Source organism: Periophthalmus magnuspinnatus, chromosome 24 (assembly GCF_009829125.3).
Source record: "Periophthalmus magnuspinnatus isolate fPerMag1 chromosome 24, fPerMag1.2.pri, whole genome shotgun sequence".
Lineage (NCBI taxonomy): Eukaryota > Metazoa > Chordata > Actinopteri > Gobiiformes > Gobiidae > Periophthalmus > Periophthalmus magnuspinnatus.
Window position 1 is genome coordinate 20,670,627 of NC_047149.1, and position 19,850 is coordinate 20,690,476.

At 39.5% G+C, this 19,850-nt stretch overlaps 1 protein-coding gene across 2 annotated transcripts in view; it reads left to right on the plus strand.

The window, feature by feature from the left end:
* ches1 (checkpoint suppressor 1) overlaps positions 1–19,850 on the plus strand; it is a 148,408-nt gene that overhangs the window by 114,106 nt on the left and 14,452 nt on the right. Inside the window, exon 4 of one of the 2 annotated variants that reach the window (XM_033990645.2) lies at positions 3,099–3,169. In XM_033990645.2, the coding sequence (XP_033846536.2) occupies positions 3,099–3,169 (71 nt within the window). The remainder of the gene's footprint in view (positions 1–3,098; positions 3,170–19,850) is intronic. The other variant, XM_055232300.1, reaches the window with a different exon arrangement.

The window sequence follows — 19,850 nt, forward strand, 5'->3', positions numbered from 1 at the left end:
TAAAAATGACAATATCTTAAACATATGTTCATTATACGTGAAGTTTAGATAAGTTAAGGTGAACTTTGACCTACTCACTTCAAAGGTCAGTATTGTGCACGTGACAAAACCAGTGCTCCGCTCACGAGCGCTGTGAGGATGCGCTGAATGCAGTTTCTTACTCCAAAACATGGTAGAAAATAAAGAGATCACTTTCACAACGATTTAAGACAGTAAAAGAAACCTCTCATCTGAGGAGCGACTGTGGTGACGGCAAAGCGGCACAATGTGGAGGGACACTTCACTATGTCTCACAAAACTCCACACTAACTACTTACGGGGACACACACTATGGGCAGAACAAACCCAGAGCTAAACGCAGCTTTGGGTAAACAACAGGCTTTTTTCACGACACTGGTGAAAAAGTCACACAACGCAACCGAGATTTATTAAAAAATATGTAAGCTTATTTTTCTTTAACATTACATAATTGATAACTTTATGAAACATGGTGCAATGTATATTATTTATGTTTTGTTAAAAGGTTTGTCAATGGATAGTGAAAATGGGACACTTTTCCTATGAGATGTAGTGATGTAAGTGTCATCTGGAAATGTAACAATTACTAAGATTAGTAAAGTTAAAGTGCTGAATACTGATATCTGTTTCCCTCCTTGCTCATTGTTGATAATTATTTTGAGAAATCATTAATGTGATCAGTGTCTTGCAACATGATCAGTGTGTTCACATAGATGATTATCATTTATCATTATTAATAAAGTATAACTAAAGGCAAACTGAGAAAATGTGTTATTTCAGAAGAGCGTCTCAAACTGGTCGCCCTTCGTATGACTCAGTGCCCATAAAGTAGCTCTCAGGTTAAAAAAGGTTGCTGACCCCTGCCTTAAACAGTACTTTTTTACTGTACATTTCTGAAAATCTACTTTAACAAGCTCATATCAAATATTTAATGTGTCCCATTGAGGATGTGAGCATGAATAAAGGTCTAGTGGTTCAGTTTAACTTGTAATAATGCAGATTTGAAGTATTCACTGTATTGACGACCAGTCTATGGCCCTCAGTCGGCCCTCAGCTTTGTTTTTATATGTGGCCCTTAATGAGAAAAGTGTGGACACCCCTGGTCTACATATTCAAAGCCCAAAATGCTCTGTTCCACTTTGTGATGTCATGAAGTGGTAGTTTTCACATTAGCAGCTACTTTTTTTTTTTTTTTGAATAAATTTTTGAGTAGAGATTGACAATTCCGGGGCTGAAATTATCCAAAATATTCTAGTGAAGGTGTATGGAGTTTAAAAACACAGAGGAGCACTTCCTGTATTACCACATGATGACATCACAAGGTGGAATGGAGTGTTTTGTTTGAGAGAAGAACTCAGCCTAAATATGCAGGATTTGCATGTTAAAAATGTGAATGAAACAAAACACAACCCCAGGTCTGTTTGTGATGAGGAAATAACATTATAACAGATCAGAAACTCATGTAATATGTGCCCTTTAACTACAAGATGCTGTTTTAAAATCTACCACTTGCAATAAACCAGTGCAAACTTCACCTCTAGTCCTCATTATGACGTGATAACAATGTAAATTTAAAGCTGCATTGTGTAACATGTAACTTTTGAGGTAAAGGGACCACTGTTTGCTTGTCTCCATGGAGATGACAAATGATGCGTACCTGGAGGCATTGCCTTGAGCAGTAAAATAAACGGAATGGAATAAATAAAAGATAGATACGTTTGCTGTATTGTGGAACAAGCCAGACAAAGCAATAAAAAAGTTATGTGACGCTTCTTTAAAATCATCAAAAGAACCTCAAGTAATACTCAGAATTTCAGTCATTTACCCTGATCATTTGGCAGATTTTTTTTATGCTGGATGCCCTGGACATATGGACTGAAATGTCTTGCCCAGCGACACAACCGTAGCATTTGTTGTGTGTGACATGATCTTAATTGAAATCAAAACTTCAAAAACTACAGAATCCAAGACGTTGTTTTTTTTTAAGATTTGGTTTTTTTGCAGTGTTGCGAGAGTGGACTGGCGGGCTGGTTGTGGGTGGGTGGGGGGGTTGGGGGCAGGGGGTTGTCATGAGAAATTACCCTCGTGGTTCTATGACGGCGAGGCTGTAATTCTCGGAGGTAATCACAGGGAATAATGGCAACAGTGGGACACCCGGGAATCTAATCACTATAATCAGGACCGCTGGCTTATGGGCTCAAATACTTGCCTCAATAACTGCCTATGAAGCTAGCCTGGTCCGACACTAGGCCCGGAGGATTGTTAGAAATTTAGCTAAAGGCCATTTTTTCCCCGATGGATTTTGAAATTTGATTTGCTGAACGAATTTTGAAATCAAGATTATGCTTATCAATGCTTATATTGCAAAAAATGTCATGACAACAGACTATTTCTCCTGTTTTATTTTGTTTTTTCGTACTTTAATTTAGTTAGTAGGTCAAGATAATAACTTAAACGTGCACTGTGTAACTTTTCCAGTGTTGGACCTGCATATCACCATGGAAACGTTATTACTCAGCCTGAAATTTACCACAGTATGACATTAAACTCCAATTACATTTGTTTTTATTGCTTTATAATACATTAGAAAAACATGCTTTCTCCCTGTAAGGTCGGTCATCTCTTCACAGATCTGACCTGTAACATGACTTGTCTTCATAGAAATAGATTTAACGCCTTACCGTGGAACATTACAGGCAAAGCAATAACATCTCCATGGATATAAGCAGCGGCCAGACCCTTTAAAAAAGCTGGATTCATGGTTTCAGTTGCGTTTAACGACTGACAGAAAATTGGAAATTGTGTTCTAATGCAAGAAACACACACGTTTCAGAACAACTTTGGTCCAATCCAAACAGTTAATACGTTTTATCCCAAGTAAGACTCCAGTGTAGATGGAATATTTATTTCTCCGTAATCTGCTAATAGATTTTCTGTGACGAATCAAACTGCAGTTGCGTTTGATTTCAGTTAATCCTTCAGGTCTCTGCGCGGCACTGATCCGTGGCTAAAATAGGAGGAGGAGACTGAATGTTCGGTGAGACAGGTTTAAAAACTTTGCTTCCGTCTTTGTTTTGCAGTCCTCCTTTGTGGTCGGGGACTCCTCTCTTCAGGAAGAACGGGGGCGTGCTCCTACAAGGTACTGACATCTGTAAGTACAATCGTTTATAACTTTGAATATGTTTCGTCTCAATGTGGAAGGTTGTAAGTTCAGTTCATGTCCATTTCTATGTACAGTCTATGGTTCAATCCCTGTTATCCCTGTTTACGCTGCTGTGGAGTCCTTGGGCAAGTCACTGATGCTAGTTTCCAGTGTGATTTAAGCCCGGGGTATTCACACGGGATTCGTTTTACCTCGGGACGTCTGTAAAACTGACATTACCCCACTATGTCCGTGTATTTTTGTGTGCATTCGATGGGATTAGCAGTGTCAGTAAACTACCTGTTTTTATGCGCTTTATTCTGGAAACGCAGGACTGATAAACACCGAAACAAGACAAGAAACTATTCATTCATCATGTCGCCAACGTTGCTTTTATTTTACTTTTTTTTTAGCAGAATGCCTGTAGCGTCAAACTCCGTTGTTTCTCATGATCAGAACGACGTCCACATGATCGGAATTTTTATGAAACAGCTGTAGTCTCTCTTTTAATCCATCCAAACTTTACAAACTTTGCACCAAAAGCACCCCGACTTTCCCAAAGGCGCTCCATGCAGCTGGTCCTCGGTTGCCACGCCAACGGCGACGACGACACGGGTTTGTACTTCCAGGTCACGTCTTTACTGCAGTTTGTGTTATGTTTTTTTTTACTTTTTAATTGTAGGAATAACAATAACTGGACTGCTGCATGGTCCGTGCCGAATGAATATAATTAATTTAGTTTGTATCTGGACAAAAATGGGCCGTAGAGACATTTTAAATCACTATGACCTTCAATGCACAGAAAAACATGCCAATTTACAGACATCAGCGTTCACACGGGACTAGAATGACCTGAGGAGCTCTGAGTTTGCAGAATTATAGTAGGTCATGTTTTGTGGGAATTTTTACGGACATTTTTACAGACATGGATGATTCACACAGGACTAGAAACACAGATGATGTTCGTAATTATTACAATTTACTAGGGGACTGTAGGTTAAACTAATCACATTCAAATAGGGCTTTATATTGCATTTTCAGAAATATTGTTGAATAATTATTTATAACTGATGGCGAGTATTGGGACTGACGGAGGGTCCAAAGATACAGACTCTGGAAAAGTTTTAGGATAAAGTTTATGTGCAGATACATGAATGTGAATGAAGGTAGACAGAGCAGACGTGTCGGAGGCAGTAGTCTTGGAGCGGGTCGTGCGTCACAGGGTCAGAGGCTGGGGTGTTCGTACCGGACGTGGAGAGCTGGGTCGGAGACAGAGGTGCAGAGTGGTTTCAGGGTGCGGGATCGCGGTGGATAAACAAACAAATAAGGCAAGGCAAGTTTATTTGTATAGCACAATTCGTACACAAGGTAATTCAAAGTGCTTTACAGAATAAGAAAGACATTAAAATCACCCAAATCAAAACATAAATAATCACAAATAATCATCATAAATTTACCATTAAAAGAGAAGAGTGCAGAATAAAAACCTTTCAGTCGTACGCACAGCTGAACAGAACCGTTTTGAGCCTGGATTTAAACGTTGTCAAAGTAGAGTCTGTCTCACATCTTCAGGAAGACTGTTCCAGGTTTTAGCTGCATAAAACTTAAACGCTGATTCCCCATGTTTAGTCCTGAAATAAACCAGAACATGACAAGAGGATCTGTCTCAGAGTGTCGGGTCCTCAGTTCTTTAGTATTCACAGGTGGAGGAAGGTGTGTGGAGGTGGTGCCAGAGTCTCCACCCAGCTCCGGGTTCAAACCCAGAAGAAAGAGGGGAAAACAGCACAGGACACACAAAAAACTCCAAATCCTGACATTACTAGACTTCGGACAACCTTTTGAAGTTGTGTAAAGTCACAACATTTGATCTGTTTTCATCGTTTTTGACAAGTTATGCTTTTTTTTTTCTGTATTTTTCAACTTTTCTTTAGAAACTGCTTCTTGAAAACTACGATTTATATTTACCACAGGCATTATCTCATCAACTAATATTTTGAAAAGCATCAAAAAGAACCTTTTGCGAAGTAACAATAAAGACGGTTATAGATAGTAAAAAATAAATGGACTTTTACAATAGTCGTGGCAAAGAGGAGTTGCTGAAGAGGCTGACTGTTCTGCTGCTGCGGGAGAGAGTAGAATAGAGGTGACTGGTTAAAATGATCCAAATCTTTGCATTCTCACTTCTCTCTACATATTTGACTGGTAACTTGGCCTGATAGCGCCACCTGCTTGTCATAATAGTGATAAATAAGTTTAATGAAGACATGCAGCTCACAGAGACTCCGTTAAAAAAGTTACATAGTGTATCTTTACTCAAGTCTGTGAAGCAAAAGTTATATTCTGTCGTTGAAAAGAACTATAAAAGGGAGTTTAGACTGTACGTGTGTGATCTGCCACCCATTTTCTCCCTCGCTTTAGTTGTCTCCCTCTCGCTCCTCTCCTCCCTCTCTTCTCTCTCCTCCCTCCTCCGCGGATGTGCCAACTCCAATCATCTCAATTTCAAATCCCTCTTTTTCCAGCGCACCTTGAGAATACAGAGCGCTGAGTTCAGACACTTGGCTCCGAGCCAGAGAGATGCTTTCCTTACACAGACGGATTCTTAAGTTTGGGGGAAAAAAATATCATTGAGACAGTGAGATTTGATTACAAAGAAGAGAAGAACACTCCACTTCAAAATGGGATGCTTGGGAACGATTATAGTTCAATGTTCAACCGTTGGGAGTCTAAAAAATTACTGTAAAATACGTGGAATTGTTTTGAGAAAAAAATCTAAAAAGGGATTCACATTTTTGACATTTGGAGAACACACTTTGACTGACTTTTTTAATGAATAGGTAATAATGGCTTGGGTTTTTTGCCCGCAGCTGCCTTGGGGCAATCAGACGTAAAAGTGCTTGCCATTGTGCGGATGTGGCCTCTATGACCATCAGATATCAATCACACACATCAAAGTATTCAGTGGCGTAGTGTGTTAAACGTTCTCCGACTAACCACAAGATCTGCAGTTCGAATCTTATCTGAACTTTTATTGTTATTGTCCAGTGTCCATGGGTAAGACACTTCACCCATATTGTCTTTATAAAAAAACGTATGTAACTGTTTTAATAATAGTAATAATAATAATCCATCAAGTACAAGCCAGACATGTTGTGGTTCGGTAGGTTCTGTCGTAACGTCTGACAGGAGGGACCAAAAAGACAGAACTCGGGGAAAAGATTAACAGTGTGCAAAAATGACGGTAGATCAAACGGTGAGTCAGGAGCGGAGTGTTTGCCGTGGTCCAGGGACAGAGCGTGAGTAGCGGTGACGGAGACGGGACGAACAGAACAGTACAGTACCGGTGAAGAAGAGCAGGGTCGGAGAGCTGAGCTGGTCCAGGTAGCGGGATCTGGTGAGGAGCAAAAATATCCAGTTTAGCAAAGTCAAAAAGCGAAAATCCATGAACTGAGCGAAGCAGGAGTACCACAGACATACGCAGACGATCTGGCGACGAGTGTCAGGTCCTGGCTCCTCATATCCTACCCAAGTGAAGCTGATCTCCGCCCCAGCTTCAGGATCAGACACAGAAGGGAGGGGGAAAAGACCAAAAAAAGACAGGTGAGAGGGATCGCAACAGGTTCACAGTGACACCCCTAAAACAAGGTGTTGACTTAAAAAAAATGCTGTTTTTGGTCATATTGGTCTGTCTTTTTGGCTGTTTTTTGGACATAACCAGAGGTGGGTAGTACACTGTTAAGCCCACCACATATTACAGGATCTTTTGCCAGATTTAGGCATCTTCCCAACTTCAGGGAGGCTTGACCCGACTTTAGGTCTTTGTTTGCTCCTCTTATGTGGTGTCATTACGACTCTGAGCTGCTAAGTCATATCGCAATACTAAAACATCCCCGCAGCAACAGCCAATAAAACAGAGCGCCATGGGTAGACGGAGCGACGGACACGGAGACGCAGAATGCAAACTCAGGAAATAGCGAAAATGATTTAGAGACCACTTTATTACTCGCATCTTGGAAAGTTGTAATTCAATTCAATTTTATTTATATAGCACATTTAAAAACAACTTCAGCTGAACAAAGTGCTTCACGTAAAAAGTCACCAAAAAGCAAATATAGGACTACAGATAATACGATGCACAGGCGAAGAACAATAAAACACTAAGATATCCTGTCTAGCTAGTATTAAATGTCAGGGAGAAGAGGTGGGTTTTCAGTCTTAAACTGCGTTGTAAAGTTAAACTGCAGTGATCTCATCCATTTAATCCATTAGAATTCGTCCTCCGCAAATAATGACACCCAGTCCACAAAACAGCGCTATTAATCCAGTTTGAAGTGTTCTTTTGAAAGTAAAAAGGCGAGAGTTGATCCATGGAGCGAGGATTGGGGTGAAGCTGCTGGTACAGTAAACACGATTCTACTTTCTGTGTAGTTTATCGCCAGCGTTTGGAGAATTAAAAAGCATTTATCTGAACACATTTCGCAAATAGTAATAATGACACAGTTTTGACTTGTATCTAAGTTAGAAGTGCAATGTTCTGATATTTAAGATTCGCAAAGAGTCGCTTTATTCTAGACAAGAAACAGCTGACGGAGGTGCGCTAGCTTTGTTAACGCTTAACTTTTAGACTCAGACTTTTAGACACAACTTTCGTGCTGCGGTGTCTTCGCTGCAGTCTTTGTACTCGAATGTTTAAAATCTCATCCGATTCTGTTCGTGTCTGTGCTTTTTGTCACATGTTTAAAAATCGTTTTTAAGACTGAAAAATCCTGTAGTGTGTTACTTTTACTTTACTTTAGTACTTTTCAGACACTATACTTATACCAGTACTTGAATAATACACTGCCTGGCCAAAAAATAAGTCGCCACCAAAAAAAAAAGGTCACACACTTTTAATATTTTGTTGGACCGCCTTTACCTTTGATTACGGCACGTTTCCATAAACTTCTGCAACGTCACACGATTTATTTCCATCCAGCGTTGCATTAATTTTCCACCAAGATGTTGCATTGATGATGGTCGAGTCTGACCTCTGCACAAAGCTTCTCCAGCACATCCCAAAGATTCTCAATGGGGTTAAGGTCTGGACTCTGTGGTGGACAATCCATGTGTGAAAATGATGTCTCATGCTCCTGAACCAACTCTGTCACAACTTGAGCCCGATGAATCCTGGCATTGTCATCTTGGAATATGCCCCGTGCCATCAGGGAAGAACAAATCCATTGATGGAATAACCTGGTCATTCAGTATATTCAGGTGTCAGCTGACCTCATTCTTTGAGCACAGACTGTTGCTTAACCTAGACTGGACCAACTGCAGCAACCCCAATCTATTTGCTTAGTTAAATCCAGGTGGCGACTTTGTTTTTTGGCCAGGCAGTGTATATTTTGCAGTGTAGGGACAACAGCTTCATGTAAATTATTACTATTGTCAGATGAAATATAAAATTCTTTGACAGAGCTGCAAATTCTTGACCTTCTCTCAATGTTCACAAAGTCACCTGAAATGCTTTTCACTTCACAGCTGCGCCTTGTTCATTAGTTCATTAGTGGAAAGGTGCCAAAGGTGAAGCAGTGATCAAAGCAAAGGGCTATTTTGGAGAATCTAAAATATTAAACACGCCAAACACGTCATTTCACAGTTTTTCATCTAAACTTTTGACTTGTGTACTGCACGTGTGGCTATTCTCACCTTCTGGACATAACCCTATGAGCTCTGCGTCTCTAAACACACTCACCATTCACTTTCTGTTACGTCTTTCCCTGATTTTCCCCATTCTTCCTGTTCCCTCTTTGCTCCGGTGGCTGGACAATAGTTTAAATGGACATTCAATCCCAATCAGGCAGCACTCCGGGACGCGCCGCGGCTCCCAAATGGAGAGGGAAATGGATACATTAGGAGGCGTCTGCGGCGTGCCCTCCACCGCCGCTCGTAATGGACTGGTAATGGTCAAGGAGCCTACGGGCCGGAGAGACAGGGGGGGGGAGAGGAGGGGGGGAGGGGCGGGCTACCAGGGTCCCCCCATAGACCGGGACCTAACACAGGGTCTGATGGCTCCGGACAGCTCTGGACTGGATGGACCCAAATGGACTCAAATTGAGAGTGAGGAGATGATCGGATTTGACAGGCAGAGTAGGGAGTTCATTTTGTTTGTATAAGAAGTAAGGGAAGTTTGACTTAAATGATTGTTCTGGGAAATGCAGTTTTTTATGCGGAAAATACAGCTGAATGAATACTAGTTTCTTTGACAACGTTTTTAATCTTACCAAAAAGTTAGTATATGATTTAAATAGATTGAATTGAGTGAATGGCTAATGGAAGAACTGAAGAAGAGAATCGTGCCATGGCTGTAAATGTAATGTTAAGCTCAGTTATTGATTAATGTATATGTATTTTATTATTATTATTATTATTATTATTATTATTATTATTATTATTATTATTATTATTATTATTATTATTATTATTATTATTATTATTACTATTATTATTATTACTATTATATTATTATTATTATTATTATATTATTTATTATTTATGTATTATTTTATTTTTTCTTATTGCAGTTGAGTGATTTCATGCTTACTTATTTCACATACTGTACATATTTCAGATACGGTGAATTCACAATCATAAAGTTGTGTAATATTATTATGAGTATCTGTTTCACATTGATGAGGTTAAGGTGTGCACTTTATTGGAGTTTAGTGCATTCAGGTACTTTTCAGTCTCAATCTAAATGGTAGTCCATTTAATTAAGCTGCATTTCAAAGTGTAACCTTTTAAAAGCTACCATCTGTAATTAGATTGGTTTACCTGCCCCTGTTATATTCTCTGTTACCGCCACTAGATGGTATCTATGTTACTGCAGTCTGATACTGTTTTAGGTTGGACATGAACAGAAAGGCCCCATGCTAAACCCGGGACCTGGTGAATCGAAGTTGTTTTAAAATACAGTTGAAATCAGGGGTTTACATACATTATATAAAAAGACACATACGTTTTTTTTCTCAATGGCTGACATGAAATTAGACTAAACTTTTCCTGTTTTAGGTCAATTAGGATTACCAAAATAATTTCTATTTGCTAAATGCCAGGAAAATGAGAGAAGAGATTTTTTTTTTTACATTTTTTGTTACTTTTTTCAATCTCAGAAGTGTACACACATTTCATTAGTATTGGGTACCATCGCCTTTAAACTGTATGACTTCGGTCAAACATTTTGGATATCCTTCCACAAGCTTCTCACAATAATTGGCAGGAAGTTTGGCCCATTCCTATGAGCTTAACTGAAACTAAAGACTAGTATTTTACATTGGAGCATGAATGAATATCAAAAAGTCACCTTGTTTGCACCAAGTAAGCAGTATAATAGTTAGATCATAGACGGATAATTTGGCATAACTTTCTGAATTGCATCATTTCAAACTTTTTACCAACAAGACCTGAATTAATGTAACGTCCCAACCCCAGAGTTATATCAAGAATCCCACATTCAACACATCACTTCAACTATCAGCGTCTCTTACTTGCATCATCCACCATCAGACCTCCCACAGAGAGCCCCGACTTCCATAAACGTATTTGAAAGCGACACTACCTAATAGTTGAAAAAAATATTTGCTTAGCAGCCAAGTTGTGACAGCGCGCCCGGGGCAAAGGCACAGGGGTGAGGGTGGTGGATAGGCGGAGGTGAGTTTGAGTGCTTTTTCTGTTCCATTATTACTTCCCCCTTCTCTTGTTCCCCGAGCTTTCAGACCTGCCTTCTCTCACTGAGCTGATGTGGGCTGAAATCCGTCTTTCCCACTGGCCCTGAACGCCTCGCGCAAGGACAAAAGCAAGCAGCTGTGTCCTTAACCCAAACCACCCCCGCTGCCCCCAAAGTTCAGCGCTAGAAAGCAGTGCCCGTTTATGTTAACAGCTCATTTGAGAAAGGATGTATGATATATACGTTTTTACTATTGAAAAGCTTAAATTAAAGGTGAACTAAGCAAAGTTTTGGTGAAGGATTTGCCACCTGCTCGTCTCTAGACTGTTATTGCTTTGTCTGGAGTGTCCCACGGTATGGCATTAAACTTATCTATCCTACATTTATTCAAAAACAGCTGTATTGCTACAAAATGCATGCTTTCTTACTGAGAGTGGGGTCACTTTATTACAGATCTGACCTGTAAATTGGCCTGATGGCATCGCCTGCTTGTATTCATGTACATAGACAAGTTTAATGCCATACTTTGAAGCATTCTAGGCATCTCCACGGATCAAAACCAGCGGCATACCTTACAAATAGTGCACCCTTGAAGCAAATTTATCCTCCTGCATTTGACCCATACTTCAATGACACCGTAGCAACCGCCCTGGAGATCTAAAGGCGTTGTATTGGCTCGGTTTATGGTTAATATCTAATCGCAGAGTCTGCCCATGAAACAAAAGAGTTCAAATTATTTATACATTCACTCTAAAATGTAGTATTAACAAAATGCATAAGGCCAAGAGATTAAACTCCAACAAGTTCAGCATTATTGTCAATGTAAAACAGTTAAGTTTAGGCACTCAATACGCTTTACATCAAGGAACTACTCACCCCTTCACACACACATTCATACACCAATGTACGCAGACACTGGGGGTGGGTTATGCATATAAGAAACCACATAAGTTTAACATTTGTAATTGTTTTCCACTTAAAATCCTTCCAGGGAGTAATATTCGCCCTGCTTTCCTTAGTTACCTGTGTGAGAATCCTGCCTCTCTAATTTGTGTTTTCAAAAAAGCTTTTATGAACCTGTCCGCAAAGAAAGTAAAAACCCAATGTGTTAAAAGTTTAATTGTAGCATATCACCAAAAGGAGAACGCCGTGTTGATTGAATTAAATTGGGTCATTGAGCAAATTATTACTTGTGAAATGAACAGAGCAGGGCTAAATGCAACTCTCAGACAAGCTGTTATTAATACAGCCCGTGCAGAAGTTTGTGTCGTGGTGCTTTTGGAGATATTTTTGTTTTGTCGACATTTGCAAAGGTAATTTCAGGTTGGACGATTCTAGCATTAATCAGCTCCTTGTTCTTTTAGAAAATAAAGAAATAAAATAGAAAGCAGATGCTACACAGTCTCATCTCGGTTATATGCAGCTAACAGCAAACTGTGATTTATTGTCCAGTGAAAATAAAAACTGCATTTGGGCACAAACAACTACAGCTGTTGCAAAGTAGTGAAAATTCTCATGACCTATAAGGAATTCCCAATTATTTCCCATGATATATAATATACAGTGTAATAAACCCATATATTTTTGCTAATAGACTTTGGAGGTCAACAGGAAGGTGTTAAAGCAGATCTATTCTGCAAAATCGACTTTTAACAGAACTTTTAACCATGTTTTAGTTGTTTAGCTTCAACATTTACTCACCCGGAGTTGTTTTTGGACTGATGCGTGCACGTTTGAGCAGCCTTTAATCGCGTATTTGTCGATCAGTCCCCGTTTTCACCGCCGCGATATACACACCACCGCTCCGCACTTGCGTCGTTCTTCAATTTTACTTTCTTAATCATTGATACCCGCAAATGAAAAAAAAAAAAAAAAATCCACTGCTTATTAGTGTGATCTGCAGCTATCCATAGGCGGTGCTGACTCTTTGTTGTGACGACTTTAACGGCGACGTCAGCTCCCATTGGGCACTGCGGCTTTCTAATACGGAAGTCAGCGGTTTGGTTTTATTAAGTCGTTTTAGATGAATATTGCAATTTAAAATGTGCAAATTATAATATAACGATCCACGGGTGTTAGAGATTATAGCTACATAGCCGACACAAGCACAATAGGACTTTTTGACCTGGCTGTACTTCCGTTTCCTTTCTCTAAACGTGCAAAAACAAATGAATTATAGCTGTATTTTTAGTATAACAAACAAGTGACTCTTACCACTTTACAAACATTTACACAGCAACATTGCAACTCAAACCGAGTCCCATAAATTGTTGTCTAATTTGTCCAATTACATTTTTACACTTCACATGGAAAGGCCTCTTTTTGACAACATCACATTTGTCACTAAGTTATCGTCGCTGTCTTGCCAATAGTTTTATCCAAATTGCTGCCAAAATTTGTGTAAAATCCTTCGAGAATGGTGTAGCATTGAAATAATTGGCTAAATATTTTTACATCAATCTTGCATTCGGCCCACTGGAACACAGCACTCGCTCCGCTAAATGACAGAATACATTCATTAGTCATTATTTATTAATTTTACTCTAAATGGCCTTACGCTTCAGGGATTTTATTAGGTGACATTTAGTTAATTACTTTTATTTACCCCCTGTGTTATTTACCCCGCTCCTTGTGTAGGTATTCGCTTCTCACCTGTAGCATTTAGCCTCTTAGCCACCGTTCACATCTGAGCTACTCACAAGCTAACCACCCAATGACACGACACGGCTGACAGGAAGGAGGAAGTGTTTTTTGAGCTTAACAATAGTCCTTTAGCAAAGCGTAGACCTGCACCGTTGACCTTTGACCTTTGGGGTCCGTGCGAGCGCAAGGAGCGGGGGAGTTGGAGGCTGCGGGGCATGTGGAAGTCATTTAACAGGAGCTCAAACGCAGACGGAGGGTGCGCGAGGTGGAGAGGCTGCGTCCAGTTTGTGTTCCCTGATTGACTCCTTGACTCCTCGGTCGTAAGTCCCGCCCACTGACGAGAAAGGGACATAGACGAGAGAGGCGGGGTGTTTAAAATTGGCTGTCTCTTGTCCGTAATTGTGACTGACGGCTGAGGAATTAAGGAGGAAACTGAGCAGACGTTGGACGCAGCCGTAGAGATGATATAGGAAGTGGCTTACGACCAAAGGACTAGACAGGACTAGACAAAAGTATATTAACTATTCGGAAAATGCAGCCAGTCTCCCAGTCTGGACCTTGCCTAAAGGGCTGTCCAGGGTGCCATACTTTTGCTTTATTTATTTTGAAGACATTGTCCTCTGTCTTATAGGAATCGCCATGGTAACCTGAATAGCAATAAGCATAACAGAGTCGTGAATCCAGGCCGAAAGTTGGTAGTTCAAACTCTCTAAGGATACATTGACAGTATTAAAGCTGGACTACGTGGTTTTTCCGGTGGGAGATCTGCCACGTGATTATCTACACTGAGATGCTACTGCTTTGCCAGAAATGTTCCACAGTATGGCATTACACTTGAAAGTTTTCATCCATTCAGTTTGATTTGTTGTGCTAAATTATATCTTAGCATAAACCCAGATATATTTAAATACTTCAAGCTATTCAATGCCATGTTCTTTCTGACCAGCAGGTGGCAGACTTTCCACCAGAGAAGTTACATAGTACTTCTTTAATTTTCAGTAGCCATTATGTAGTTGTTGTAGTCATTATAGTTACATTTTGGTGCTATTTTTATAATATTTTGGCATTATATTGTTGATCGTCAATTCAAATAAAGCTGTTTACCCCTTAAATTACAGGCAAACAGCTTTAATCTCAACTTTTTCTTTAAATTCACAAATATTCCCGAATCTCTAACTTGAAAATATATCAAAGCATTCCCAAATTTAGTCACTCCCAACCAGTATCACAAATCAGATCATAAAAAGTAGCTTCCATTTCCATCTTGCCCTGAATAAAACTATTTTCCTGTTAAATCTCAGTAGGCTTCTCTCTCTTGGGTCTGCCCCCTGCGGTCTGCGGCATATGCCTCCCAAACTCTGTACCTGTGGAGACGATATGAGTCACTCTACACACCACGCCAACGAGCCACTGCCACAGGACGAGAGGGGAATAGAAAGCAAACACGAGGGATGCTGGGAAATTTAAACTGCAAAGTGAAGGATAGAAGTTTTTTGGGGCTATTTTAAGTGTTTTGTTGATATAGCGACTAATGCGATATTGTTGTAGTTGAGATATGAGGATTCCATCGATTAAAAATACACAGAGACGTATGTAGGTGTTAAAGTTCAAAGTTCAGTCTCTTCCCGATCAACACGAATGAGTTAAAGGGCCCATTTTACACTATTTTTTATGTTATAATGTTGTTTCCGGATCATAAACAGACCTGGAGTTGTGTTTTGTTTCATTCACGCATGTTTAACACAAAAACTCTGCAGATTTAGGCTGAGTCCTTCTCTCAAACAGAAAATGCTCTGTTCCACCTTGTGATGGCATCATGTGGTAATACAGGAAGTGCTCCACTGTGTTTTTAAACTGCATACACCTTCACTAGACTTATTTGGATGATTGTAACCCTGGAATTGCCAATCTGTACTAAACAAAACGTAAAATGTAGCTGTTAGCTTGAAAACTACCACTTCATGACATCACAAGGTGGAACAGAGCATTGTAAGATTTGGAGATGTAAATATGCTAATCATAAAGTGTTACTCAAACATGTGTGAATGAAACAAAACGCAACTCCAGGTATGTTTTTGATGAGGCAACAACGTTCTAACATGGCTTAAAGTTCACAACAGTCAGTTTTGTATAATATAGAACCTTTAAGATGAAATAAGTTTTCACAATAGTTTCAAAATGTGGTCTCACTATTCAGTCGCATATGTCAGTTGAAAAGCCGCAAGATTAAACAGCAACTCTGTGGACCCAAAATCCCTGAAAAATAATAATAAGGTTCAATATTTGTGGTTTTTCAAGTGGGAAATTTCTTTCAAAAACAGTGAATCTTCCATAGAGTTATACAGGCCTCTGCTTTCCATCTGAAATGACATCATATTCAAAGATGTCATGAACTCAAGCTATTTTTTTAAGTAATAAAATAAAAAGTAATCCTAACCTTATTTATAATTTGACAGTGAATAAAATGACTACAACTATCCAGTAGCAATATATAACAATTAATAAAAAGCTCATATTATGCAGCAATGCCATGTAACTTGCTTTTGTTTTTTGTCAAGAAATAATCACATTTTATTTATTTATTTATTATTATTTTTTCCATTTTTACTTGACTTTATTATTTTATTATTTTACTTGACTTTATTATTTTATTATTTATTTATATTATTTTATTGTACATACATTAAATCAGAGGTGCCAAAAGTTTTTTCTTTGTTTTTTTTTTGTTTTTTTATCGGAGGCCACATCTCAAAACAATGCAGTGTGGTGCTTTATACACAGCTTTGACAGTATTAAAAAGGCTTGATACACAGTCATTTTAGGTCTGTATCACAATGCAATGTGATATTTCAGGATATAGAGGTGGAAATAGTTTAATTTGTTGTTAAAAGTACTGCTTATGATCAATTGGGCCGGTTCAGGGCTTGACGGCTGTTAAAAACTGGTCTGAGGGCTGCATTTGGCCCCCGGGCCTTAGGTTGGACACCCCTGCATTAAATGGTCACATTCTTATATAGCACTTTTCCACCTTCAAGACACTCAACGCTTTTATATTTTACATCAAGGAACCACTCACTCATTCACACACCAATGTACGCAGATACTGGGGGCAAGGTGGGTTAAGTGTCTTGCCCAAGGACACAGCATCAGAAGTCACCTGTGGGGGCTGGAATCGCACCAACCACCTGTAGGCCAGTGGATCCGACCGCTCTACCAATGATGTTTATGTCGAGAGCGGGATTTGAACAGCCAACCTTCGTATCAGTGGACAAATGTTCTACCAACTGACTGCACTGTCTACCTTTACTCCACCTTCCAGTCCAAATAGCAGCGCTGGAGACCTCTTCACCAGAGCTTCTCAATAAACAGAAGTCAATATGATTAGTGTGGACGAAGCTATGAGGACGGCAGAGGCTACACAGGAACACAGCCCCAATGACAAACGACAAACCTATCTTTCATAATTCATTTCGTCCGGCTGACAAATAGACCGAGCTGCTTTCAGGGGGGCACCTCTCTCTCCCCTTACCATGACAACTCGTACGTTTTAATGAGCTTGTGGTTCCCGGGGCAAATTAAATTTCCTCTCATAACACTGGTCATAAATTTGAGCGCGTGGGTCGTGATTTAAAGGCAAGGAGGTGGAGAGCGAAAGGGGAGGTTGGTATTGTCACTAAAGCGTGCAGCTAGAGGTTTATGGAATTTGCACCTTCAAAATGGTTTCCCTAGAAGATAAAGACAAGTGTGAGGAATGGCTGTGGCCGACTACACATTGTTGACAGCGGTTGCGTTGCGTCATATTGTAAAAAATGTGTGTAAATCAATCGGTTGTGTTCATGTTCCTGATTTCGATGGCCATAATTTCAGATGGACGTCAGAGGTCTATATAACTTTATGGCTGAGCGACTGTTTTTGAAAGAAATCCCCAAACGTAGCTGCAGAAAATGTTGAACTTTAGCATTATTTGTAAAGAACTGGCTCCGCAAATGTGTCATATTAACGTTCTTTCAGCTTTGGTGCCATTATTCAGCTTTCAAAAGTCTTGAAAGTTGAATAATGACACCACCACTACTACGCTGAGGCTACAGTGGAAACATATTACCTTAGTTAAAGCTCCCATCTGTAATTTTATTAGATTTTTTGTTACCAGCAGATGGCAGATGTGACACCCCCCACCCCTTCCCTCCCTTCAGATAGCATCTAGTGGTGGTATGTGATAATACAACAGTTCGGGTCAGCCAGTCTAATTACAGATGGTAGATTTAATTTGTACTGACAGAGAAGACATTGAACCTTTTGCCCGTTTTGATTCTTGTGGATAGGCCCAGTAATTACAGAGATATTAACCATAGCAAAAGAAAAATTCAATTCTGTCAGTGGATAAAAGTTTTAGAGTGAAGACTTTTCGCTGCTCATCCAAGCCGCTTCTTCATTTCTGGTCAGATTGTTGGTATATTGAACTACACTAAGTCGGCCTGTTACGATAATCACTGTAACGACTTATGGGTCAGTATATGAGAGATGGAACAAGGGATTTTTGTTATTTTTGGGCTATACAATAAGATTTAAGCCGTAAAAGTTTGAGTTAATAACTTCTATGACTCATTACAGATGCAAACTAATGACTAAAGTGTTCCATTCTGCTGTTTATTCATTGCAGCTCATCATTTTCTAACAATATTATAGATTTAGAATAGTTTTTGTGGGTTAAATCTGCTCTTGGGTTAATACAGGCATGCTCAAACTGTGGCCCAGGGGCTAAATGCGGCCCTCAGACCAATTTTTCTTGGCCCTTAAGCTTCCAGGTGAATTGACCAATATTACGTTAAACAGTACTTTTTACTGTACATTTCTGAAAATCTACTTTAACGACCTCATACACACAGATTTGAAGTATTCACTGTATTGGCGACCAGTCTATGGCCCTCAATCGGCCCTTAGATTTGTCTGAGGTTTTCTATGTGGACTTTAATGAGAAAGGTTTGGGCACCCCTGAGTTAATGTGTCAGTGGTAATATTATCATTCATTGTCTACATTTACTTCAGCGATATATCGAACTTCAAAATTTGTTACCGTGACAGGTCTAAAGCTAAATGTGAACCGTGCCTGAGTCATATTTTGCATAATCGTTCGAGTCCTTGGGTGATCTCGCACTGTTGTCTTCCTTGTTTTGATTGTTTAGCGGCTTTTTCTTTAAAACCTTTGTCCAGTTGACAGAATAGATTGTTTCTTTCGCTATGTTTCATACCTGGACGACTGATGGATTACACAGAGATATTAACCGTAAACCATGTCAACAAATGTGCAATGTGACAGTTACACAACAAATTCAACCGTAGTATTTTCATCTGTTCTCCTGCTGACACGCCAAAGAAAAGAAAATATGGAAAAGAAAAAACATCACTTTATCAGATGTACAAATATTAACCCTTTTTCCCACAAATGGCCAGTTTATCAAACATTTGGCTAGTCCTGTCATCTGAAAACTATCTCGCCTGAGCAGTAACTTGATCATTTTTGACACTGTTGTACTGAACAAAATAATAATTATAAGACTTTGAACTGTGTGTCAGTTTTGTTTCGTGTGGATAGACCCAGTAATTATATTGACAATAGACCAAAACAGTCAGTTGTTGTTTTCACATTTTGGGATGATGTCATGCTCTGAATTTTGAGCTGAAAACATTACAGTTGTGGTGTTGTCTTTCCAATTCAGCCACATGACAAACTTAGTCATAAACTCAAAGATATTTATTACAGTTAAAGCTTGGGAGGCCATCTGCTTATGCTTTTGATTTGCCCAAACTGTGGCCCGGGTGCCAAATGCGGCCCTCAGACCAATTTTTCTTGGCCCTCAAGCTACTTTAAACAGTACTTTTTACAGTGCATTTCTGAAAATCTACTTTAACAAGCCCATATCAAATATTTAGTGTGTCCTATTGAGGATGTAAGCATGAATAAAAGTCTAGTGGTTCAGTCTAACTTGTAATAATAACGCAGATTTGAAGTATTCACTGTTTTCGCGGCCAGTCTATGGTCCTCAATCGACCCTCAGCTTTGTCTGTGTTTTTAATGTGGCCCTTAATGAGAAAAGTTTGGACACCACTGGCCTAGAAAGTTCCACAGTAAGGCATTTAACATACTAGCATAGTCATATTAAATTGTATGTGCTCTGGTTGCTCAAAAAACACCACTCCACAGATCTGACCTGTAATTTTGCCTAGTGATAAGTTTAATTATCATATTGTGGAATATTAAAGGTGCACCCTCCACCAGAAAAGTTACATAGTGTTTGTCCACTGATCTGAAGGTTGCTGGTTTGAATCCCGCTCTCGACGTAAACA